The sequence below is a fragment of the Alosa sapidissima genome, chromosome 15 (assembly GCF_018492685.1).
Source record: "Alosa sapidissima isolate fAloSap1 chromosome 15, fAloSap1.pri, whole genome shotgun sequence".
Taxonomy (NCBI): domain Eukaryota; kingdom Metazoa; phylum Chordata; class Actinopteri; order Clupeiformes; family Clupeidae; genus Alosa; species Alosa sapidissima.
Window position 1 is genome coordinate 10,315,705 of NC_055971.1, and position 26,354 is coordinate 10,342,058.

General features: G+C 47.6%; 1 protein-coding gene across 1 annotated transcript in view; it reads right to left on the reverse strand.

Moving 5' to 3' along the window:
• vps53 (VPS53 subunit of GARP complex) overlaps positions 1 to 26,154 on the reverse strand; it is a 29,161-nt gene extending 3,007 nt beyond the window's left edge. The window contains exons 1-21 of the mRNA XM_042062804.1: positions 25,990 to 26,154; positions 20,896 to 20,976; positions 19,807 to 19,856; positions 19,593 to 19,659; positions 13,996 to 14,082; positions 13,481 to 13,596; positions 12,559 to 12,678; positions 9,613 to 9,691; positions 9,371 to 9,514; positions 9,113 to 9,255; positions 8,106 to 8,247; positions 7,673 to 7,768; positions 7,261 to 7,355; positions 6,092 to 6,334; positions 5,518 to 5,665; positions 5,129 to 5,211; positions 4,733 to 4,811; positions 4,317 to 4,465; positions 4,019 to 4,088; positions 3,778 to 3,915; positions 276 to 380 (exon numbers count right to left, since the gene is read on the reverse strand). Of these exons, the coding sequence (XP_041918738.1) occupies positions 276 to 380; positions 3,778 to 3,915; positions 4,019 to 4,088; positions 4,317 to 4,465; positions 4,733 to 4,811; positions 5,129 to 5,211; positions 5,518 to 5,665; positions 6,092 to 6,334; positions 7,261 to 7,355; positions 7,673 to 7,768; positions 8,106 to 8,247; positions 9,113 to 9,255; positions 9,371 to 9,514; positions 9,613 to 9,691; positions 12,559 to 12,678; positions 13,481 to 13,596; positions 13,996 to 14,082; positions 19,593 to 19,659; positions 19,807 to 19,856; positions 20,896 to 20,976; positions 25,990 to 26,082 (2,328 nt within the window). The 5' untranslated portion in view covers positions 26,083 to 26,154. The remainder of the gene's footprint in view (positions 1 to 275; positions 381 to 3,777; positions 3,916 to 4,018; positions 4,089 to 4,316; positions 4,466 to 4,732; positions 4,812 to 5,128; positions 5,212 to 5,517; positions 5,666 to 6,091; positions 6,335 to 7,260; positions 7,356 to 7,672; positions 7,769 to 8,105; positions 8,248 to 9,112; positions 9,256 to 9,370; positions 9,515 to 9,612; positions 9,692 to 12,558; positions 12,679 to 13,480; positions 13,597 to 13,995; positions 14,083 to 19,592; positions 19,660 to 19,806; positions 19,857 to 20,895; positions 20,977 to 25,989) is intronic.
• Positions 26,155 to 26,354: the final 200 nt, after the last annotated feature.

The window sequence follows — 26,354 nt, forward strand, 5'->3', positions numbered from 1 at the left end:
AGAAAGATGACAGAGAACACAGGAAAAGTATGTGCAAGATTGAGGAGAGAGAAACCATTGAAATGTTTCTAATCAGGTTTGAGCTACTCATTCCCAGAGATGAGACACCCAAACCACCCACCAATGTGGGACGTGGCAAACTGTGGGAGTTGTGTTAAAAGGGGTCAGCTGATGAATAATGAGCCATAGGACTCCCAGAAACATGCATCACTACTAAACATGTACGTGTCATTGCAGCCTGCAATTAAGCGGGGCCAAACCCTAGCCAAGCTTGCCTTCATGTCGAGAATCTTCTGGAAAGTCTCCGGGTTTCCATCAGCGAGGAGCTTGATGTAGTTATCGACGAAGATCACGGCTGGCTCGTGAGGGGCCATGATAACCTGGGAAGAAGAACAGAGCAGCACGTCAGTGGAGGACGAGGGGGGTGGGTGGTGGGGGGGGGGGGGGTGCCAACGATGGAGATAGCCTCAAAAAACACACTCCCTTCTTGGTCTGCACATTGGGGCTCAATATGGTTTTTTAGGTCCCTCCTCCACCACGCAAAATCACAGGACGACTCAGTGGCTAATGGCTCCCACATGGGGCTTTGCAGAACAAGGATCTGTAGCAAGTATTAAGTCAGTTAGCGAATGGCTAGGCTTGCAAAACAAAGCCCAACACTTGAAGGCTATATTTAGGGCCCCACTCGCCTTTTATTTTTACAGAGCAATTACTCCATGCTTGAATGAGCCTGAATTAGCCTCACCGGTAATTATTTTTGGTGTAATGAGAGAGTCTGGGCAAATCAGCATCAGTAAAAAGGTTAAGTGGGGCGCAAGCCCATTCTTTGGAAATGCTGTTTATGTGTGGGACTGTGTGTGTGGTGTGTGTGAGAGAGAGTCAGTGTGTAAGTAAAGTATGTTGTGTGTGTGTGGGGGGGGGGAGGCGCTGGTGACTATTCATATTTGTAACAAAACACATGGCTGACAGATACTACAGGGGTGAAAAAGAATATCTGGAGCAACACCCGCCACCCCCCAGCATTTCTATCCCAAGATCTCTTTACATACACACACATGCTCCCGCTTTCCCTTCTGTTCCTCTCACTCTCCCACACACACACACACACACACACACACACACACTGTAACATCCCCTCCCCCCCTTTTCCTTTTCTCTGCTCTCAGAGGGGTGGAGGCCTGGGATCTTCACGACGGCAGTCGGCACAGACGGAAAAGCGACTTGTAACGCTGAGGATTGTCTGGAATTCTAAAGGTTCCTTTCTTTTTGACAACGGTGATTTACTTGGCAACCATCCTGGAGGCTGGCCAAAGGAAAGCCTTGGAGGGGCCTTGTTGTAGAAAGAAAGAAAGAAAGAAAGAGGAGAGAGCGTGAAGGAGAGAGAGAGAAAAGGAGAGGGAGAGGGAGAGAGAGAGAGAGGAAAAAGGCCAAAGCTGGGACTGCCTTTCCATTCACTCCCCTGCAAGAGCCACAATATGAGGTGAGGGGGCCAGGCCTGCGGCTGTGGAAAACAGCCACGTCTCACAGGCGCTCGCTCTGCACACTTGGCCCGCACGGCCTCTTTTCGCTTCTCTGACAGTTTCACGTCTCTCTCCCCCTTCTGTTTCTCTCTCACCCTCTCTCTCTTTCTTCTAGTTTCTCTCTCTCTCTCTCTCTGAGGTTTGGGTGGTTTTTTTGGAACAAGTCGGAAAGCCAGTTGGGCTGAAGGGAATAGAAAAGGGGGGGGATTGTAAACAGATCATCTGCCCAAAAAACTTGTGCTTTGTAGCGAGCGCCCTTCTGCGCGCGTGTGAGAGAGAGAGAGAGAGAGAGAGAGCGTGAGTGCCTTGATGTGGAGCCTTCCTTTAGCGTCTGCGAGGTCATCAATCTTCCTCTAGGGAAACGTGCCTCGAGGACGGTGGCGGCAGAGTCCAATCTCCACACCAAAGCACCCGGCGCTCGCCCAAGCCACCCACACGCTGAAACAGACATTTATCTAGCGCGGCGCTCTCGCCCAGGCTCTCAGAGGAGGCCTGGCTGCAAACTCCCGAGTGAGGACAGGCAGCGGACCAGTGCGCTCCGTTCCAATACGAGGCCGTGGCGCACTCCTCAATGCCTGACAGCCCGTCGCTAGTATGCTAACTATCTGTAGTGAGGCTCCCAGGGATCCACAAAGGGAACCAAAAAAAAAAAGCAAGACTCAAGATGGAAGCAATTACCTGGGAGGCACCTGGGGCAACACAAAGTCAATCATTAAAATGTTAACCAGATTTTTGCAACAAAAAAAAAAAGAAAAGAAAAATCTGTAGGCCTGACTGTAAGCCTTTTCACAGTCCAAGGCCAGATTCAATCCGCACAATGCGCCACACACACACACTTACAACCCCCCCGCCACACACACACACTTCAGGAGTCGGCGGTATACAGAGAGGAGCGCTGTATAGTGTAAACACATGCAGCACATTCTCCTCGGGACCTCAGTGGGCCTCTGCTTCACACGTGTTCATCTTTACTTGTCTGGACTGTCAACAACTCAGCACGATGACAAAGACGCCAAGGCTGAGAGGGACTAGCAGACCCAACACCCCCCAGCACCATTCCAGTTTAAAAATACGCACAAAATGGCTTTTGCGTGTCTGGGAATGCCGAGAACAACAGACGACTCAACTAACAGTTCTCTTTGATGTGGTTAACAATGACCATTCATAACTATGGAGAGTGGCGAGGAGTGGATTAAATGGATATGTTCTTTATCAAATAATGACATGTTGTCCTGTAACTAACTAAAGGCTTATCAGCATCAAATCCCACTTTTATTTCTCCCACTCCTCTAAAGGCATGTGTAATGTAATGCTTGCATGATCTTGCGTGATTAAGGCCAGTCCCTGTTTGAACATTAGAGAGAGAGATCAAGGCTGAATTCCTGGCAGTTAAAGAACGGCAACAGGAAAGCCCCGGGGAGCCTAACAAGTGGCCAGGGACCTGCAAGGCTAGCGTGCAGACAGGGGTCAGGGCGAGATGGGCAGGGCTGGGCCGGTGGGTCGGCTAGGCGACATTGAGGAGGCAGCGAGGGGGGTCTCGGGGGGTGGGGAGGTTAGGGGGATATGGGGGTGGGATTGTAAACGCGCCATTGCCTCTGTGCATTCCATCCGGCTTCCTCAGCGGAGACCGGCCAGCCAACCAGAGACTGCACTGGCGGCGGATTAGGGAGCAATGCTGAGTCTATGCGAGTGGTCTGTGTGCGTGTGTGACTTGTGACTAAGTGTTTGTCTGTGTGAATGGGTGTGTGCGAGCACACATGCAGGTGTGTGTGACAGAGCATGTAAAATGGAGTGAGTGTAGTGTCTGTGTGTGTGACTGAATGTAGATTTATGTCTGTGTGTGTGTGTGTGTGTGTGTGTGTGTGTGTGTGTGTGTGTGTGTGTGTGTGTGTGTGTGTGTGTGTGTGTGTGTGGGTGCATGCTCACAAAGCTTCGAGAACAAGACAGTAACTCGACAGGAATCCTGTGAGCAGCTGGTCAGCTAACAGGCCCCTAGCAGCATCCATGCTGTGAGAGGGCCACTTCCTGGCCCCCACGTAGACTCATTAACACAGAGAGGCAAATGCCTGCAAACCAGTGAGCCATCAGCCTCTTTATGGGCATATGATAAACAAAACACTCTCCTGTGATGGACTGATAACATATCCAATAGGAATACAGTAGAGCACTGTAAAATAGTCAGCAATGTGTTTGTTTGTGATGACTGTGGTCAGAGACTATGGTCGTTCTGGAAATGTAGTTCCTGTGGTCAACTTACCTTCAGAATCATCTCTGCTCGGGTCATCCCCTTCACTACAATCTTGGTGTAGCTCGCCGGAGCTTTCCGGACCACCTGTGATCCGATGGAAGGCAGGTCCAGCAGGACTGTTTTCAATGAGTGTGTGTCCAGCAGGAGCTACAAGACAGAACCGACAGCTGTTAGTCCGGCCGTCTGTGGTTGAAACCTGTGGCTGGTGACGTCAGGTGGAGTCATGTCTGCTGTCTTGTCTCAGACTCACCTGTTCTGCTCCCACCATGCTGATAGGTTTACATCGGAAGAGGTGGTTGATGAACTTGGGGATGAATGAACTATGAAGTAGAACACATTTGGTTAGGTTGCAGGCAACAAACACAGGCATGGAACATTCTAGAAAAATCATGCTCAACGAACTTGGGGAATAAATGAACTGTGAATAAAGAACAATCATTAGGTTTGGACACAGAGCACAATACACAGGCATGGAACATTTTAGAGATATCAACGTGTCTACTTTCAAGTTGCCCCAGTTAAAAGGATGTTTCTTGCGTCCTGCTTACTTTGTGAACTTGATGCAGAACTGCGTAAAGTATTTGCGTGTGGCGGCCAGGTTGTCCCTGATGATAGGAACGTTCTGTTTGATGTGCATGATGACGGACGTCACGTAGGGGCTCTGGTCTCCCACGTGTTCCACGCTCTGCCAAGGCATCTGATACACACACACGCGCACACACACACACACGCACACACACACACACGCACACACACCAAAGCCATCACTTACTGCAGGAGGTAGTAAACACGTCTGAGAAACAAAGGCTATTGAATTTTGGATTTACGTCCTCAAAAGACCAAAACAAGGACAGAAACAAAGGCAAAAAACAAAACCTCCATCCCTTTCAGTCTCGCTGCACTTGGAGAAGTCTTACGGTTTAGCTCAGTTCAGGGAGACTCTGGGAGGCTGAGTCATACTCACTTTACTCATGGCTGTCAGCGCGGGGTCACAGGCAGCGTCCAGATCCTGAACCAAGAGCTGGATGCTGTTGGAGATCACCCTGCCAAGCCAAGCATCACACACACACACACACACACACAAGTGGAAATGAGCCGTGGTTTTCATAAACCATCTTTGAAATCACACACACACACACACACACACACACACACACACACACACACACACACACACACACACACACACACACACACACACACACACACACACACACACACACACACCACTAGTCTTGCGGACTGACAGAGAGAGCCGTAAGGTTTTTATTTGCCAAATCTCCTGTGTGTGTCTCTGTGGTCTGTGATCTAACATGGTGGGCTTTTGAAGCGTTTATGGTTGTGCTAAAGTGCTAATTACGTGCTGAAGGTGTCCATCTCGCCGGACAGGTTGATCCGCTCCATCAGGGTGGTGTCCACCTTCTCCTTTAGCTTCTCCTCCAGCTGAGAGGGGGACAGAAACCAGACACCGGTGAAGCACACAACGCGGAGGGCCAGGGCAAATACTTGATCTTTACCAGTTGTCCTCCAACACACAGTTGCAGGGAACGCTCAGGGAATCTGAGTCAAGGATGTGCTTGAGTGAGTGTGTGTGTGTGTGTGTGTGTGTGTGTGTGTGTGTGTTGCATCTGAGTGCGTGGCTGTGTGCACATGTGCATGACTTGCATCTGTGTATGTGCATATATACTGTATATGTGTGTACTTATGTATGACTATGTATATGTACATAGTGTGTGTGTGTGTGTTCACCTGCTGGGTGGTGGCTAGGCAGTACTCGGCTGTGCTGAGGATGCTGCAGATGAGGCAGAGCTCCTCGACGGTGAACTTGGCCACCTCGGAGCCCTCCTTCTCCTTCAGCAGGCTGCTGATGGTCAGACCCCCGCTGTTGGTGCTCGTCCTGTTCCACCAGAGACAAGAGACCGACTGTTACCATAGTGACGTCTCTTTTACTAAAAGCAGCCCAAGCCCCCCCTTACTAAAAGCAACCCTCCGCTCCTGCCAAAAACACCACGGCGATGGTAGGGAAACCACAAACACAGCTATTGGGGAGAAGAAAAGGGCAGCCTTTCAACTCCCAAAGACAACACAAAGTCAAGCCACACCAGAGCGTGTTTTTTTCCTGCTGTCAGAGAGTGGTATTGAATGACCAATGAGGCCGCAGAGAGATGACACACACTCTCCGAGAATCACCACAGGATAAACAACCCCTCACAACATACAGTATGACTTGTAACAGTGCATTTCTTTTTGTCAAGCCATTTGGAGGAGGGATTTCCCCAGAGACTGTGAGTCTGTGAGAGGCTGTGAGTGGGGGACGACTCACTTGGGCAGGTTCCCCGAGAGGATCTTCCAGGCGTACTCGCGCAGGTACTTCTGGAAGATGGTGGTGAGGGCGATCATGGGCTCACCCGTGCTGAGCTGCGAGCACTGCACCATGCACTTCTTGTAGTAGACGAACAGGTCAGCGCAGCTGGGCAGCACCGCGCCACCTTCCTCCGTGCCGGACTTGGGCGGCCCCTGGGCCTTGAAGTCGGCCACGAAGCGGTCAATCAGCTCCCCGAGGTTCCTGATGTGGGGGAAGAGGCGAGACACAGAGGAAGAGAGAGAGCGTGTTTGGCAAAAAAATATACAAATCAATTCAACGACCTCCTTCCAGAGGTCACCTGCTCTGACTCAGCTCTGAAGCTACGACAACAAAAAGGGATTTTACACTGAGTGGAGCGAGTGAGGGGGAGAGAGAGAGGGTAAAAAAAAGATGAAAAGACAGAGAGAGAGAAAGAAATAGTGATACAGAGAAAGTGTGTTGCACATGGGGAGTTCTAGTTCTCACTGCAGGGGCATTGAGCTGCGGAGATCTCCACGAACCCCCAGAGTCATGAATGTGGCCAGCCTCTGCCAGTCAGGTCAGTCTAGACCACACTGAATAGAAGCCATTGTCTGGGGAAAGGTCACCCCTGCTTCACGGTCTGAAGAGAAGCGACTGTGCCAGGGCCCCCAGAGAATGAGAGACAGATACAGAGAGGGAGACAGAGAAAGAGGGGGGAGAGAGAGAGAGAGAGAAAGACAAAGAGAAAGAGAGCGCGAGGTGGGAGAGGGGAGAGATCTGCTGCTCTGGCACTTTTTTTCCAAACCGTTAGCAATGTCTGTGGTTGAACAGTTAATGGGAAACATTTTTGTCTGAGTGGAGAGGGAGAGAGAAATGGAGAAAGTGGGGGATCAGCATGGAATGAGAGAAAGAAAGACTGGAGAGAGGGGTGAGGACGGGGATGGGCAAGGAAGGGGGCTTAAAATATAGAGGCTCAAAACAAAAACCTCATGTTGCTCTGCTTCTACACTAGAACATTCTCCATAGGACTCCAGCTCTCCTTAGCTTCCCTACATGCCAGCCTCTCCTAAGTATAGTAGGCATTGTGAAAAGGGCATTGCAGTTTGTGTGTGTGTGCGTCTGTGTGCGCGTCTGTGTGCGCGTCTGACTGACTGTCTGTCTCTTACTTGTCTTGCGATTCGATGTAGACATAAAGATGGGGCTCGAAGCACTTGGAGACGATGCCGTGGAACGGGTTATCAGGGGCCTTGGGTTTCTTTGGCTGCAAACAGGAAAGGAGTTAGTCATAAAGCGCTCATTAGAAACTGCATTCCTAATGTGAGATCTGCTGTGATAGAGAATGGGGGAAGGAAATTGTTTTGAGTAATTTGCTGAAACCTCTTGCAAAACTGAGAGGAATACCATAGCGTCTGGTATGTGAGAACAAATTACTAAAGGGTGGTTTGAGTAAGAATGCAACCGGTACATTCTGAACTATTACAATTTGTAGTATCTGTGATGGCACTTTTTGAGTTTGTAGGGGTCTGTTGGGGAGGTTATAATTTATATCTGCAGGATGATCAGTAGATTTGTCATCACCTTGTCCAAATCCTCATCCTTCTCCGAAGCCGTGTCCTCCCCAGCCTCGTCCTCCAGGAAAGGGTTTGTGGAATCCAAGGGGGTGTCAGGCTTCTTCTGCAAAATAAGGCAAGTGACACAGTGTAATTTCATGTGGCTAGCAGACATAGGTTAAACATTATGAGGTTTATTCTGGTCCAGGAGTGTATTTCAAGAATATGGTTTAGTGACAAACCTGGGTCAGAATAAGTGGTAAATCTCCTAATAGACAAGGCCCAAGGCTTAATTCTCCAAGAGAAATAGAGCCAGAGGGCTCTTCTTTTAGACAGCTTACCATTTGTTAAAAGTTAACTTCTCCAGGTTTGTCAACAAAGCATGCTCTTGGAATACCCCCTGCCTCTGCCAAGGACTACAGGAGAATAGATTTAAGGTGACCCTCTATATGGCCTCGTACCCCAGGAACGTCACTCAGGGTGCAGCCAGAGAACCTCTTTGCCAGCAGCCCCTCGAAGTTCGTGGTCCTCTGGATGGCGAAGAGCAGCAGCTTGACCTCGATCTCCCTGGCCCGAGCTCGCATCAGCTTGGCCAGCTCCGTCCTGACAGAGGAAAATCACAATCAGGAAACAAGCGGTCATCCAAACGAAACCAGGCCAGGTAGCCTGTGAGAGGAAGCGGGCGGGCAAGCCACAGAGATCGGGTCAGCGCCCATGTGGGTCATTAAGCCTGGCACGCACATCTGAAGGGACCTTCAGAGCACGGGGGCCGGTCGTCTTGTCCTCGACTTCTAAAGCAGGACCATTTTCCAATTTCACCCCATTTCCACCTGACAATTCACCATTATGTCATTATGTCCAAACAAGGTAATGAATGGACGGTCTGTGTGTCCCTGGTATCTGCGGTAGCCTGAGAGCTCATTTGGCTCGTTCAGGGAGGGAAAAACGTAAGTGATGGAGGAGATTAGGCCGCTGGCGGGAGCTGATCCACACCTCGCCTTTCCTGCCTGCCGAAGCCTCATTAAGCGCAGAGTTCAGATGGAGTGCACCCAAAGACCTGACATGCTCAGACGAGAGAGGCCTCACACAAAGGCTAAAAGTCCCTTCCTGTACTGAATCTGGGGGTTACTGAATCAATCAATCAATTCTTTGATTTGCTACCAAAGGGAAACATAGTTAAGGGAATAAGGTTAAAAGACTGCTTGTTTATTTTATTCTGATTGCTTGTCATTTTTATCAGAGTATTTTTCTTTTATCCAGCTTTCATCCAATCCCAAAGTAAAATCTTTTTCCAGTGGATAAAATGAATGCATCCCTCGTGCTGGCAGAAGATATGCAGAGGCAACAGTGGCAATTCTATATTTATTCTGACTAAATGAACACTAAGGAGCCACAAGGATTTTGAAAGATTAGTTTAACTGCATGGTTTGGTTGTACCACAAATGTGTTGCTGTAAGTGTTTCAGTACCTGGTGATGTGGCAGAACTCCACAGAGATGCGCTCCGTCATGCACCACTCCTCTGGAAACATTCGCCCGTACTTCTCCTCATAGTCCACCAGCTGCCGCTTGATCCAGGCATAACGCCTGTCAATTTTATCAAGCCAAGCCACCTATAAAGTGAACAGAAACAACACATTTAACCAAAAGTGACCAGATACCTTATATCGAGAGGAGATGAAGAGGTGCGAGATGAAGAGGTGCTTTGGTAGTTTGGTAGTAACTCACATCCTGGTTTTCCTGAAAGAGCACCAGGTACTCAGAGAGGTGCTGCCTGATGAACTTCTTGATGATCTCCTGCTTGATGCGTGGATCCAGCACGTTGGCCACCAAACAGGCGTCTCTGAGCACAATGCTGGGGCCTCCAGGTCTCTGTGAGGAGGAAAAAAAAACATGTCATGAAAATGACCATCTCTGGAGCTTGCAAGGCAAGAATGCAACAGGTTGCGTTTGAGTGGCGTGTGCCGTACCTTCGAGCCCTGAGAGGGAAAGGCCTCCTCAAAGTCGGCCAGGATCTGCGTGCCGAGCTCGCTCTGCGCGGCCTTGACTCTGCCGAGGGAGAGAACAGAGCAGAACAGATGGGTTGGGATGGCTGCCACAGCGATGTGTTAACAAGAGACCTCCTGACCCCCCTCGGCATGGAAACCCCCGTCACGCCCCTGTCCGTCCAGTTTAGAGGAGCTCTGTAAGGGCTTTCCCAAGGCTGGGATCCCACTCCCGCTGTTCCCTAACCTACGCAGGCCAGGATCACAGCTTCTCACGTGCTGATGTGACCTTTGACCCTGGAGGCTTTAGGGGTTCCACGACTGGGGAGGGAGCATGACACCAAGGCCACGAGGACGATGGTGATGGTTTCCCCATCTGTGGTTCGCATCGCACACCCAACATGGCTGCCACATAAAATAGCAGTTACAGGAAGGCACATAATATTAGGAGTGGCCATGGAAACCATAGACATAATATACATAGACGCCGCATTGGCTGCTGGAAACAAGAAATGCGGCCGCCATCTTGGACCGGTCATACTCCTCATTGCGTTGCAGCAGAAAACACAAGATGACAGCACTGTGCAGCATGTTCCTGCTCAAATCGGCGGACCATACTCGGGGGATTTACTTTTCACAAGTAAGATTTAACATTACCGTACTATTGGTTGTATTTTGTATTTTCGAACAATGTGGCCTGTATCATAGCTACATGTATGACCTTTGCAGCAAAAAAAACCGCGTGAAAATCTGTTCGGTATTCAGTGAGATATGATTAATTAAGTGTGCTGACAGCTCATTGCACCGGCCAAACAGATTACACTGAGTGGAGTGGATGACCGGTCCAAGATGGCGGCTCCAAATCTCGTCAGCGCTAGTAGGGAGCAGCGGTCGATGCGGCGTCTATGTATATTATGTCTATGATGGAAACAGAGTTTGACCAAGTAGGCTTTGCGATGCGCTGAGGCTGTTTTCTCTTAGCCGCATTGTCTGAGGGGGGTGGGAGTGGCGACACTTAAGAACGCGTCGCTTCCCGTTACGACAGGCCGCCACGAGCTATGAAACTCAGTGGGCCATGATTCAGTGCAATAGAATAAGAATCCCCCAACTGCTGTCAGCCCCGGCTGACTAAGGCCGTCCGCGGAGAGGGGTGGCAGATGGGCCGCGGGCAAAGACCGAGGGTCCAGACGGGGGATTCTTCATGCTCCATATCAGGATAACTGCGGTTGCATTCATTGTTGTTGGCCGCCCCTCTTCGCCCGAGGGCCTCGTCAGCGCTTGGCGCTCGCTGTGGCAGTGGCGGCGGCGGCCAGATTCCAGCCCTGGAACAACACGGCCCGTCCAGAATAAACACGCACGTGGGCAGCGATGCCCACATGCCGATGCCAGTCAGAGAGATACAGGGGGCAGGGCTTGGCACGGCCGCTCCCCTGACGAGGCCTGATCGTCTGACTGTTTAGAAGCAGCTCCACAGAACCCAGGCCTTCTTTACCCGCCCCCCCACTTCCACCCAAAAAAATCACCCAGCTGCCGTCCGTCATCTGCAGGCCAGCCACACCCTCCAGCCAGCAGCGCATATCTGGACAGGGAGGGCCGGCCGGCCGGCTGGAATGAAAACAGCCCACTTTTTTTTCCATATGGGGAAGCCAAGCGGCAAAGTATCACTGGGACTATCTGATAAGGGGAAACAAGCCACTGGTGTGCACAATGAGCTTTGTGCTTGTTCTGGGCCTGAAACAAAAGGAACTGTATTGCAGTCTAAAAGAAGACCAAAGGAGGAAGAGGGGGGTAAAGATGTTTGTGTTTTCAATCCTCCACCTTCCTGTCAACTGAAAGGACTCCCTGACCCTCTGCTTGCCTTCAACACAGGTCAGCACAGTAATGGCATGTTTAGATATTTTCTTAATAGTCAGTTATACAAGCCGCAAACATTTACTCTGATCTTCACAAACATGTTGCAACGCTGCCAAGTGCTGTTTGACTAACCAGCAGATGACCCACTGACCACTCCTGTGCCTGTTGCCCCAGAAAAACACGGGGACAGTCAGAGAACTAGTTCTTCTCAGTCTCCCGCTCCCCGAGGCGGACACCCAGCCAGCCAGGACAGCCTGGCCTGCAAGGCCTGCAATCCAGCCGTCCAGGCCCCTGATGCCGAGTCCAACACAAACAGGCCACGGCTGAGCCCAGAGTCACAGGGACACATGGATGGATCCAGGCCCCCGGCCCCAGCCCTCCCACAGCTCACAAAAGGGCTCAGTGTCCGCGCCAGCAGGGACCCACACCAGCGCACAAATACACACACACTGACGCACGCACGCACACACAAACACGTATACACACAGACACATAGACATACACACACACAGACAGAGACGTGTGCTCAGGCCGTACTCGGCAGGGAACAAAAGGTTTGCTCACTGCTGGAGCGAGACCCCAGAGCCCTAAGTAGAAGCCATGCATGCATAAAGCAGCTCTGTCGAGCAGGCTTCCTTCCTTTCCTGCTCCTCATCCTCTGTAAACATAAACAGGAAATCACACACGCATACGCACACACACACATGCACACACACACAGACAGACACACGCGCACATAGACACACGCGGACACGGACACCCACCCCCACACATTTATAGATCGGAGTGGGAGATAGACACAAGTGCATGGTGGGCTGTGTCAACACAGCGCCGTGGTGGGGTAAATTTATATTATGCAAACAGCTGGCAGACACAATAAGTGCAAAAGTTTACAAAAATCTGAGGAGAGTCATCATTAAAAAGCAGCACATGCTTGCAACTCATGTCTGCATTTCCGCTTGGAACAAGAGGGTGTGTGAGTGTTTACAATGTGCGGGACCGAGACACATCCGGATTTTGTTTGGTGAGAGTGAGTGTGTGTGTGTGTGTGTTGCCAGCTGCTGTGGATCTGGTTACCTCTCTGAGAGCTGGCGGATCTGGGGGATGCCCATGTACTTCTGGAAGTGCTCCAGCACATTCACAACACCCTGCAGTAGATTAGCCACCTCTCCGTACTGCCTCTTACGCGTCATGGCCCTGATGGAACAAAAGATGTAACCATTCAATGTCCTATTAATGTCCTAGTAATGACTTATTGACATCTTATTTATGAAAAGCTAGTTCGGGAATGGCTTTTGTACCAGGTTTGTGTTTACAAAAGTGTTTCACCTTGTGTGTAGAATCCAAAGACAGGTGAAAAAAGGGGAAAAGGAAACCAAGTAATGTTGGGTGAAATAAAGATGAAACTGACACAAAAACGGGCCCACCTTCAGCGTTCAGTTTGAGAAACACACACACACACAAAATCTGTGAACACTGAAGATGGTCTTCACCTGAAAGGCTTGTGTCTCAGTTTCAGTCCATTTAAGGCCTTGTTCATTGATTCATCTTATTTTAAAGCAACATCACTAAGGCTTCAGTGTGTGGGGTTAGTGTGCGGTCAGGTACACCAGTAGGAGCAAGCAAAAGGCTAATTTACTTATTTGGCTTTTATAGGGCATACAAATAAGCTGCCCAATTATCTCAAATATTACAGTGGAGGGGAAGACCTGCCAAAGTAATCTTCAAAATGAGAGTGCAAACAGGCCACAGCTTAGTATTCTCAAATAGCAGAGACAAGGCCCTGCCAAATGATCTGCAGACTACACAGTAAATGCCTAATGGCCACTGATATTAGCCTGAGGAAAAGCAGATATTCAAAGGGGGGGGGGGGGGGGGGGCGTGGCAATTAGCAAAGGTCCAATTATCTCCACTATTATAAGTGTATTAGGAGTGGAGACAGGCTTAACAACGTCTCCAGTGGGATGGGCAGGCTTGTGGCGGGGAGTGTGGAACCTACTCTAGTGAGTCCACCCCTCCGGCCAGCATGTGCAGGTGATTGAGGGTGGTGATGGAGGTGGTCAGGTGACGCTTGGCGTGGTCCAGTTGTTTGATATCGCGGGTGATCTCTTTGACCTGGTGAGATAAACAACAACAAAACACATTTTTAGACTCGACTTAGCTTCTGTGTCTCCTTGGGTGGTTCCCTATGACCTCCTCCTGCCCCCCCACATAATGGGGCCCCCGGTCAGCCAGCCTGCTTGCCCTGCGGCCATCCCCTGACCCGCAGTGCTGACGTACAGATGGCTAGCGCATTACTCTGGGCTTGCCGAGGCCCTCAGCGTGCAAGAAACCACGGGAGGTCAGTGTCCTCAGGGACCAAAGTAACAGCCTGCTTACATTAGAGAGGACATTTATAGAGGGGACTATTAATATTTTTGTCCTGTATTTAATTAATTAATTAATTAATTAATTTATCGTTTTCTGCACAGAGTCGGCTGGTGTCAAGAGGGGCTTTTTTTTTTTTTTACCCACCATTTGCTCCGACTTCTCCGCCTTGTCCTTGATGTCTTTGATTTTGCCAAAAAGCTGCTGGATGGCTTTCTGAGCCTCCTCCAGTGCCTGGAAAACAACAGAGCGTATGTGAGAGAAAAAGAAGGAGAGAGAGAGAGATAGATCGAGAGAGAAAGAGAGAGAAGGAAAGAGAGAGAGAGAGAGTGCTGATTTGCAGTGACTGATCTATGGAGCCTCTGTGGCATTTTGGGAGATTTTTTCCAGCCTGTCAGTTTGAACCGACAACAAAAATAAGACACATCTGTTGACCTGGTTCCTTGCCGCCAGCATATCCAGTGTCTTATCAAAATAGAAGTGAAAAAGAGTCACGTTCCTCCTTCATCCTACTAAAACCTCAGCAAATCATTAACTTGCGCCTCGTGTCTGGTGCCTGTCCCTCCTCGCTGGAGCTAATCTGGGACAACCAGAACAGCTGAAAACAGGCATTTCGGGCTCGGCTTTTTTTATAGAACTCTCCAGCGATGACTGAAACCTGGAGGTGCAGCACACACACACACACTGTAGCCCAGCACAGCAGGTAGATAAGAGCCCCCCAAAAAAAGGTTCGGCGTGGTGAGAAAGAAAAACATCCTTTTTCCATCTGCTCAGAACATTCCAGAAAGGGAATTTAAGCTCTGGCTGCACACTGTGGTAGTTCATCAAGGTCAGGCCTCAGTCCAGACCTATGCCCACCCCCCCTGCCTGCACCCTGCCTGCACCCCCACCCCCCACCCCACCAAAACAAGACTCACTAGTGATCGAAATTCTGGAGTTATCATAATGAGGTACTTGGAGCAAGTCTGTGTTATATGACTGCCTGCCTTTGAGACTGAAGGGTTTAAGAGCTGGTAGCCTGTTGGAATTGGGGTGTCTGTCTGTCTCGAGTTTGTCTGTCTGGCAGACACAAGAAAGGGGCTTTGGAGGATTATGAAAATGTGTAATTGCTGCACAACATTTCTTTAAAGGGAAAACAGCTGTGTGGTTGCCAGTCCACTGGACGGGGTGTCTTGGTCCTGTGAGCCAGTGAAGGAGGGCAGGCTTTCCCTCTCGCCTCCTCTCTCTCTCTCTCTCTCTCTCTCTGTGCGCTCCCTTCACAGACGGATGGAATGCTAACAGCCGGCAACAGCTGCCCCTGGAATTTACCACTTTTACAAGCCTCCTAAAATCACAGGAGAACACACACACACACACACACACACACACACACACACACACACACACACACACACACACACACACACATACACACACAATTTCGTGCTGACAGGAGTTTCCCAAGGAGCATCTTAAGAGGAGCAAGGCAGAGGCAAGTTCAAGGACAAAAGCAGATGCCCTTGCTCTGCATACTAAGATAGTTAATCCACAGTGACATGAACTGTTTGAGGGGGACAGACACACACACACACACACACACACACACACACAGCAGTCTGGTGTCATGTAGTGTGAGCTTGGCTGAACTGTGACCGCTGTGTGTTTTTAGCTCTGCATGAAGCGTCTAAGTGTGAAGTGTCAGTTCGACAGTAAGAGTGCAATGTGTGTGTGAGAGAGAGAAAGAGAGTGTGGGATGTGTGTATGTGAGTGTGTGTATAAGAGTGTGAGTTTGCATGTGTGTGTGTGTGTGTGCATGTGAGGAAGAGAAAGTGGTGTGTGTGTGTGGTGTGTGTGTAAATGTGTGAGGAGAGGTGGCCTTTACTTCATAAGAAGCTTGAGCGTGTGTGTGTGTGTGTGTGTGTGTGTGTGTGTGTGTGTGTGTGTATGTAAGTCTTTGTAAATGTGTGAGCAGAGGTGGCCTTCACTTCATAAGGAGCTTGATCAGACGTGGCTGCCTGCCTGGCCCTTGTCCAGCACTCATTTCCGGCATTTCTCCCCTTAATGACCGGAGCAGGCTGGGGGAGCAGCACCCTGCCCTACCCTGCACGCCTGACCGCTGCCTCACCTTGTTATCTTTCCTGCCGCGGCTGCCCCCCTGATGAAGGGATAGAGAAGGGAGGGGAGAGTCTGGTGGGAAGGAGATGGGTGTGTGTGTGTGTGTGTGTGGGGGGGGGGGGGGGTTGTTTTGGTCTGGCAGAGGGTGAGTCCTGCCACACATGTGGACTCTATTTGCAGCAGTTCGAGGATGTTTCCTTCAGACGGTTACGGTGCGGCGGCGCAGGCCCAGCCGGCCAGTCCAGTCGGCTGGTCACTAAAGAGGAGCGTCTGGCCTGTCTGGGAAACAGGATGCCCGACTTGTTTGGCCGCAGCTCCTGGCTCACAGAGGAGCAGATGGGAGAAACAAACATCTCCGTGTGTTTGGGGAAAAACACCTGTATCTTTCTCCATGATTCACTGAAATGATAAAATACATGTGGTCTTGGCATGTGAAACTTCTTTATTAGGCTCTAAAATAAGAAACAGAAGCTGTCGGAGACGAGACGAGAGGAGATGAGACTATGGCCAGCGCTCGCGTGTGGAGCACTCGGAGCCCAACCTGAGGTTGCAAACGGGATTTGAGCAGGAATGCGTGGCCCATGTGCTGCTCTGTGGAAAAAGCGCTGTGGTATGAACGCCACTGTAGAAGAGATTGGGGGGGATAGAGAGAGAACACAGAGTGAGATAGAGAGAGGGAGAGAGAGAGAGAGAGAGAGGAGAGGGGGGGGGATAAGTCCATAAACGACAGAAAAAACCTCCACACACGAGCAGTAAACTGCCTTTCCTGTGTTTAGCTTAAATATTTATGTTAAATTCTCGAGGAGGCTCTCTCCCTCTCTATTGGAGCATTTCTAATGGGCTGGTTCTGATGCCAAAACCTACACAAGACATCCCCATCCTAACTAGCTCCCACACAGCCATAAAACCCCCTCGTGTGAGCTGTCCATCTGGGGGGACGCAACACGGCTAACGGTTTTATATGGAACTTTTTGGACTGCTTTTAGGGGTGGGATATATATTTACTGTTAATAGCCAAACTAGACAAAGGAAAAAATCTGCAAAGCAGCCCCTCTGAATGACTTGGCATAATTGACAACAAATGTTTAGGGCTGATGTTGACTTCCATCCCCCATACACCCCCCCCCCCTCCAATCAGATACCATAAATGAGGTCTGATCATTTTCCTTTGCTGTAAATGACCCCAGCCCCCCTTTCACTGACTTCTTCAGTTTGCAATAAAAAAATGTCAGCATGACTGACAAGCTTAGCCTTCTTTTCTGCGGTTCATTAATGATCCCAGGCGAAGTGAGTTAGGACAAAAGGAACCACGGGGGTTGGGGGTAATATGCCTTTACATCTCTGACTAAGAATAGAGGAATCATGCCACTCCAGCTGGGTGAAGGTGCACAGCTGCAGCGTCCCGTCAAGGAGCGAAGACGAGGAAGAGTTGTGTGTGTGTGTACGTGTACATGTGCGTGTATGTGTGAGAGAGAGAGCGAGAGAGAGAGAGAGATGGCATTTAAACAGGGAGAACATCTGTGGTGTGAACACTGCACAACAGACTGGCAGAGGCCTTGCTTATCAAGCTGCTCTTTAGCTCCAGCTTCACATCAAAGCAGGGAGGATGAGTTGCACAGCAACATCCAGCAAAACACATTACCCTCATAAGCACCCATGACTCAAAACACATTACCCTCATGAGCACCCATGACTCAAAACACATTAATTCATGTGCATCCATGACTTTTTCCAAAAGACAAGTTAAGACATCTGAATTTACTTTCATACAGCTTTCAAGCTTTCAAACTTTCAAGCAGCTATGCAATTTCCCTCACGGGATCAAAAAAGTATATATACTTAATCTTATTACAATCACACAATCACACAAACACACACAAGCATTGTTCCTCCACCCACACACACAGTTACAAATACCATCAGCAGGACCTCAGGGACGCTTTTTCAGGAGCAGATGTCTCCACCCTTTGCCTGCTGATAAAAACCACCCCGATATCCCGTCAAACAAACCCTAGTTCCTGTATCTGCATTCCCTTCAGCAGCCACCCACACGCCGTAAGGCCTTTCCATCTGTGGAGGGACTTTCCTCTCCTTCGCGTCTGATGGAAACGTCTCGGTAGGAAAGGAGGATGGCGGGGTACGACCCCCAGACATCGGCTCTTTCCATGTCTGAGTGGTCTGGTACCTATGCCAGACAAGACCGGGGATCATCTCCCCACAGCCTCTCTCATTTCTCCCAGTCAGGTGTCGCGTTTCCTCTAGCCATCCTGCCCGGATGGAGTCGGCCAAGATCTGTGTTAAATCAAGGCTTTACAATTTTTTAGTGGTTTATTCCTTTAAGTAATTTCAACAGCCTCCAAAAGGCAGTGAGACAGCGAATAACCACTGTTCGCGAATGGAATTATAGCGAAAAACAGGGAAATAATCGCTGCCCTGCTTTCCAGACGGAGGCTGAGAGGAATTCCAACCTCGGGATCGCCGCAGCCTCATCTCATCCTGGTCTTCCTGACTCATCCTGTCCTTTTCCATGGAGGAGGAGGAGAGGGACAGACAGCAGAGGGGGAACGTGTCGTGCCGTGACGGAGGGCCAGACCCGCTTCAGATGAGAAACCCAAAGCAGTAACCACCACCACCACCAACCCCTCAAACATTCACAGACACTTGCAGAGACACTTATACAGACACACAAATAGACAGAGAGACATAGACAGACATACTCCCAGACCCACATACCCACACCAACACACACACACACACACACACCGAACTCCTACTCCACCCCAGACAAGCACTGCCCCCAGAAGGTGAGGCAGCAGGAAGGCCAGAGAGCCATCCTTCATCCACCCAGAGCCCCGGTGCCACATCCATCAGCGGCGGGCCAAGCCCCCAGACGTCCCTCAGACTGCATCCTCTGCCTCCTCAGTCTCACGCGGCCCCTCTGCTCCCCCTCACAGCTGGGTGCCCCCGGCCAAAGGAATCTGCCAGGGCACCGTCCACTCGCAGTAATCTGCTACCCTCATCTATCTCCCGGCCCTCCCTGTCACAGTGTTTCATACACAACCACACACACACACACACAGACACACACACACACACACACACACACACACACACACAAAATTGTGTACAAACACACACACACACACATACTTGTGCAAGTGCGCGCACACGCACACACACTCAATTGTGCACGCACACACACACTCAATTGTGTGCACACACACACACACACACTTACGCAAGCACACACACATAGTCATAGTCTACATTCTACAGTAGGCACATGGAAGAGTAGATACACTGGCAGACTTGCATGCCAAAGGCCCAGATATTCAAAAGTAGGATACAAGACCACCACACACTCAGTGACAAACAGCAGTCTCAGACTGGATTTCAAACTACAACAGACTCACACAGAGACTGATCATTCATCAGCCCAACATATGGTGTTTTTTTTTTGTTTCTTTTTTTCATTTTCCATTAATCAATCTGGGCCAAGTTTCAAGCAATCACAAAATATGCAGCAAATAAAAGAGCCAATATAATTTCAGCCAATGTCATGACTAAATTAATCAAACTAATTAGACCACACATAATTTCTCTGAAGCTGTAGCAGAGGACTGAATGTGCGGTTGTAATTGGCCACTAACCTGCCGTCCATCCTGGCCTACGTTTGTCTGTCCTCTCACAACGGTTCTGATGTTATCGTCCAGTCGCCTGAGGGAAAACACATTAAGAATAAAAACCCTGCATTAGTTACATGGTCTAATTAAATTGGGATCACTCATAGATATATATATATATATATATATATATATATATATCTATGGGGATCACTGATAAACATCTGAAAATGCTGCTCACCTTATTTTCAGTCGGATCTTGTTCACAACATCATCTATATTGGCCAGTGACTATCATTTTTTTTTTTAAAGAAAGAAAATTGATTGTTACATTTATGTCATTGCATTACATTGACTTCATACAACAACAACATAAACAGATTAGACTAAAATACTTTGACTCAATCATGAGCAACAATACAATGGGTTTTCAAGGAGCACAGCACTTCCTAGTGGACACTCACCAGTATAACTACTACAAATAGATTAAAAACTGACTGGAAATAAGCATTTAGTATTGTGTGCACTCTAACCAATCACCAGTATCAAAATTAACACTGTAGTTTTCCTACAAGTACTGATGAACATTAATATAACTATAATATAGTTATGCTAAGTTAACATGGCTGTGCATACTAATAACTGCCTCATCTCTTGCAAAATGTTAATATAGTACAACATTGACCTTTTAACTACATTTAATAACTAGAGTCCAAATCTATTGACTTTAAGTTTTTATTATTATTATTATTATTATTATTATTGTGAGTCAAACTATGGCGGATGGCACAGGAACTCCAATTATGTTTATAGAGCAATTTGAACACTGGCACATTTTTTGTTAACTCGTGCATGTTCTGAGATGTCTAGTCAGTTTCTTTTTACATGTTTAGTTCAAAAGCCTGGTGACTTTGGCAGCCAAAGTTCTAATTTGAGCCATTTTAAATGTACTTCCTGTGTGGAAAATAAGCGCAATTGCACATAACCTTTAAAGAAGAAAAGATAACGCTTTTCACACCCATCCTCTTTCCACAGACAAAGAAAAATATCACTGCAACCCCTACACAACTATTACATTCTATGAGCAGAATAGTCGTGTTGATATGAGGGAGTGAGTTCAAAGATCTGCAACAGGACAGCTCAAATGAATATTGTGCCATTATCTGAAATGCCATCTTCTTATTTATTGAGGAACTGCGGTAGCTTCTGAAAAATTAAACACAACCAACTTTTGATAGCCGTCAGACCTTTGGACCAACCGGTTCTGTTTAGTTCAAATACTTCAAAAAATGTTTACTCCACCATGTTGAGATCCACTATTCGGTCTTACCTGTTCTGTGGGAAATAACGTATTGATGTATTCTACAGCATTGAAGTCCGGTCTGTCCAGTGGATCTTGACTTGGGAAAACCTTTAAAAAATGTTAATTGTGTTATGTTTAATGAAATCAAGAGGACAACTTTATAATGCAGGCTTGACTTTTACTCAGCATCTTCAGAACCCCGCAATACAGACATGAACTACGGATACCCACAGCTACCAATTAGCGCAAACGCACATACATTACATCCCCCTTCTTTTAGTTCCTTTTTTTTCAAAAGCAGCATTTCACATAAACCCCTGTAACAGTATCATCTTCAATCAGCATACACATGCCTATATAACACCTTCAAGAATACATAACAGTATTGTGCTTTCCACATATTAACTCATATTGAACATCATATCATAACATTGGTAAGCAATGCAAATCACCAACTAGATTCAAACTATGTTTCATTTACAAAATAACCTCTTTGTTATTTAGTTGAACATTACTTAGTGCATGTGAGATATTAGTGCAAGTGTCAGTCCTTGAATCTCATTGGAACTTTGACCTGTCTACCTGACCTAGTTACTTGTGATGGTGTTTGCTGTTGATTGTTGTGTATGTCAGTGTTTTGAGTTACAGATGTGTCTGTTAACATTTCGTCAGTCTTTCTTTCAGGAACTTGTATCCTTCCAGATGATTCTGTGATGTTTTTGTCCAGTATAGCGTCATTCTCCTTCTCACCCGTCTTCCTGAGATGTTTGCGATTGCGTCGGTACAAACCTCCTTCTGGTGTGCGAACTATGTAGGATCTTGGTTGCTCATGTTCCTTCTCAACCACAGCTGGCTGCCAAGTTTCCCCTCTTTGCATCCTGACCTTCTCACCAGATTGCAGATCAGGTAAGAGTCGTGCTTGTCGATCATAGTATAGCTTCTGTATTCCTTGTCTTTCTTTTAGCTTATCACACACCTGAGATGCTTTCTCGGTGGTCAGCAGCGACGTGGAGGTAGGAAGTTTCGACTTCAGGCGTCTTCCCATTAATAACTGTGCTGGGGATAGTCCTATGGCTTCCAGTGGCGTGTTCCTGTACTCTAAAAGTGCAATGTAAGGATCACCATTACTGCACTGTGACTTCTTGAGCAGGTTCTTAATGGTCTGCACTGTTCTTTCTGCTTGACCATTCGATTGAGGATAGTTTGGGCTGGATGTCACATGTCTAAACTCCCAATTTTCTGCAAAAGCTCTGAATTCGGCACTTGCATATTGTGGGCCATTGTCAGATATGACAATGTCTGGAATTCCATGCCTAGCAAACATGGACTTCATTGCATTAATGACACTTCGACTGGTTGTTTCAGACAACTTGTAGATTTCTGGATACTTTGAAAAGTAGTCTACGCACAGCAGATACTCTGATCCATTGTAATGAAAGAGATCGGTGCCTATCTTCTCCCATGGTCGCTCTGGTAATGGATGTGACAGCAGTGGCTCTTTCTGATTGCTGTTCTGGTGTTGGCTACACACAGCACACTGAGATGCCATTTCCTCAATTTCAGCGTTCATTCCTGGCCAGTACAGAATGTCTCTTGCTCTAGCTTTACACTTGATTATTCCAAGGTGTGACTCGTGTATTTTGCAGAGCATTTCTTGTCTGAGTTGTTTTGGGACGATGAGTTTATCTGCTTTGAACAACAGTCCATCTGAATAGCTGACTTCCTCTCTGAAGTTCCAGTATGGCTGTATTGTTCTTGGTACTGTCCCTCTGTCCTTTGGCCATCCTTTTGCAATGGTGTTCTTCAGCGTCTGCATTTCCATATCTTCTGCTGTCATTCTTTTAAACATTTCCTGCTTTTCCTCTGTCATGGGTAGCTGACGTGTAATGCAGTTCACAACCAGATCTTCCTCCAACAACTCCTCTGCTGTTTCTCTGAGGTAAGCACGGCTTAATGCATCAGCAATGTGAAGTTCTTTTCCTGGCTTGTATGTAACCCTGAGACTATACTTTTGCAGCCTTAGCAGCATTCTCTGCAGCCTCATAGGTGCCTGGTGGAGAGGCTTTTTGAAGATACTCTCCAATGGCTTGTGATCACTTTCAACTTCAATCTCTTTACCATAAACATATTGGTGGAATTTCTCACATCCATATACTATGGCAAGTAATTCTTTTTCAATTTGCGCATATCTGCGCTGGCAGTCAGTGAGTGCACGTGAGGCGTACGCAACAGGCTTACCCTCCTGCAGTTTGACTGCACCGATGCCTTCTGAGCTTGCATCCACAGATAGCATTACAGGTTTGTTGACATCAAAGAATTTCAGTGCCGGAGCATTTGTGATTAGTCTTTTCAGTTCTTCAAAACTTTCACACTGTGCTTGCTCCCAGTGCCACTCAGTTTCTTTCTCCAGCAGTTTTCTCAGTGGAGCACTGACTTCTGATAAGTTGGGTATGAATTTAGCAAGATACTGTATCATTCCCATGAATCTGAGGAGTTCTTGCTTGTCTGCAGGTGGTAGTAGCTGAACCACAGCTCTGACCTTCTCCTCATCTGGTTTCAATCCTTTAACACTGAGAATGTGGCCTATGTATTTGATTTCAGTCATTCTGATGTTGCATTTGTTTTTGTTTAGCTTGAGATTGTATGCTCTGGCCCTCTCCAGCAGCTTCACTAACCTGTCATCATGCTGTTCTTGTGAGTCTCCCCATACCAACAGGTCATCTATGATGTTGACAACTCCGTCCAGGCCTTCTATCATCTGTGCTACAGACCTCTGGAAGACTTCAGATGCTGAAGATATTCCAAAAGGTAAACGCAGAAAGCGATATCGCCCTATTGGAGTGTTCATTGTGCAGAGCTTTGAACTCTCTTCATCAAGCTCGATTTGCCAAAATCCTTGATTGGCGTCCAGTACTGAGAAGTACTTTGCATTCGGCATGCGGCTCACAACTTCTTCCACAGTCAACAGTGGATAGTGTTCCCTTTTTATGGCTCTATTCAAGTCTTTTGGGTCCATACAAATGCGAATCTTCTTTGGAGTGACCACGGTCACCATGCTGTTGACCCACTCAGTCGGTTCTGTCTGTTTTGTGATGACTCCCATCTGTTCCATTCTGTGTAATTCTTCGATTACTTTGTCCCTGAGAGCAACTGGAATCTTTCTTGGTGCATGAACTACTGGTCTGACTGTATTGTCAATCTGTATGTGATGCTGTCCAGGTAAGAAGCCTAATCCACAAAATAAATCTTCAAAGCCTTTTAAAATGTCTGTGTCTTTTCCTATTTCATACAGTCTTAACTAGACCTAGCTTCTGACATGCTGCTCTTCCTAGTATTGCAGGAGCATCCTTCTGTATGATTTCAAATTCTATCTTGTGTTTCAGTCCTTTGTACTCACATGTGATGAATTTCTTGCCCAACGATGCCATTTTGTGACCAGTGTATGCTACTAACTTGCATTTGGATGATGCCAGTTTTCCTTTAATGTCCAATGAGCTGAATGTTTTCTCTGACATTACGTTACATTCTGCACCGGTATGAAGTTTGAATGTCACATTTCTTCTGTTTATTTTCAAACTTTCTGTCCACATTTCATCATCTGTTCTGACAGTATGAATGCATTTCTCATGATGTACTTGAACTGTGCCAATAAACATGTCTGTGCAGCTCTCATTCTGCTCAACTGTGTGCATCTTTCTTGTGTAGCTTTGCGAATTGCACATTTTTGCAAAATGATTTTTCTTGTTGCATACCTTGCATGTCTGACCAAATGCTGGACACTTCCTAGCTTCGTGTTTGTAGCCACATCTGTTGCAGTTTGCACTTTTCTGCTCTTCCTTTTCTGTCACATTACCTTTGTAGCCCTTCTTTGATTTCACAGTCCGGATTTTGTGCACTTCTACTTCATCATTCAATGCTTTCACTTGGCTGGACGTGATTTCACTTGCTCGACAGACGTCAATTGCCTTTTGCAGCGTTAAATCCGCCTCTCTAAGCAATCTCCCTCTCACTTGGTCGTTATTTATGCCACATACAATTCTGTCACGTACCAATGAGTCGTGCAAGTCTCCAAACTCACAGTCTGCTTTGCTTTTCAAATCCGTGACATATGCATCTATCGTTTCCGACGGTCCTTGTGCTCGTGTGAAGAACATATGGCGTGTGTATGGCAGGTGTTTTCTAGGTTCGCAGTATTCTTTGAACTTTCGCTTTAGCACAGCAATTTTGTCTTTCTCGTCGTCACTGAATTCAAACGTGCTGCTTACTTTTATTGCTTCTTCGCCAGCAACATGCAAAAACGTGGCACATTGTACAGCCTCTGTCTTTTTGTCTATTCCGCTAGCAATGCAATACAGCTCAAAACGTCGAATCCAACTTTTCCAGTTTTCGGAAAGATTACCTTGCAGGCTCAAAGCTGACGGTGGTTGCAGACCCAAGTTTGCCATTTCCCTTTTTCTTATCTTCTTTTAAGTTTATTCTGACACCATGTTATGTTTAATGAAATCAAGAGGACAACTTTATAATGCAGGCTTGACTTTTACTCAGCATCTTCAGAACCCCGCGATACAGACATGAACTACGGATACCCACAGCTACCAATTAGCGCAAACGCACATACATTACAAATTGTACATCACATTAGCCATATCACATTAGCCATACTGTTTCAAAGGGGCGGGCCACGGTCACCTGATCTGACAGTTCTCCAAAGGAATACATCTAACGTTAGGCCCGACACCAAGGGCAACATAACAGAAGAAAACAAAAATCTTTGAAATGATCATAAATATCGAGTTTGCACATTTACACTGAGAAGTTAAGCATCGGCAAGCGATGAAAGGGTGGACACCTTGCTGGCTAGCTAAGCTAACGGCACCCAAGGCATCAGCATTTTCTACAGTGCAGGTATCAGTAGCACTAAACAACAAAGCGCTCGATTATGAGCATAGATAAACATAACGGGCAAATGAAAAGCGAATTCAATTGGTAAATGACGAACACTTTAGCGAAGTCATACCAGGAGCAACTTAGACCAGGAAATGTTGCCAGATGGTCAGCAAAACCAAAGCTGACAGGAGAGCAATATCGGACGACGAAACGGCATTGTAAGATTAACGTTACCTGTTCAATGGCCAGTTGCACTTCTGGTGAGAGGTGCAGAATTGCCTCCAAATCTTCGGCAAATTCCACCTCGTCTTCTTCCATGACTGACATAATAACAGGACCCAAAGCTAAACTGCAGTAGCATTAAAGATACTGTAGTGTGTAACATCCGTAACATCCAGCGTCACTGACAACGTCGTAGCATTTCCTGAACGCAAGGGCTTATGGGATACTGGAAGACAGTGACGCAACTGCACAGGGTTGACATACAGTAGGTAGGCTATACACTACAGAGGGTTAGGGTGGAATAATAAAGGATATTTAGTATACGTCCTCATACAGATTTGGTTGTGACAGATTTATAAGATGAGCCAACTTATATA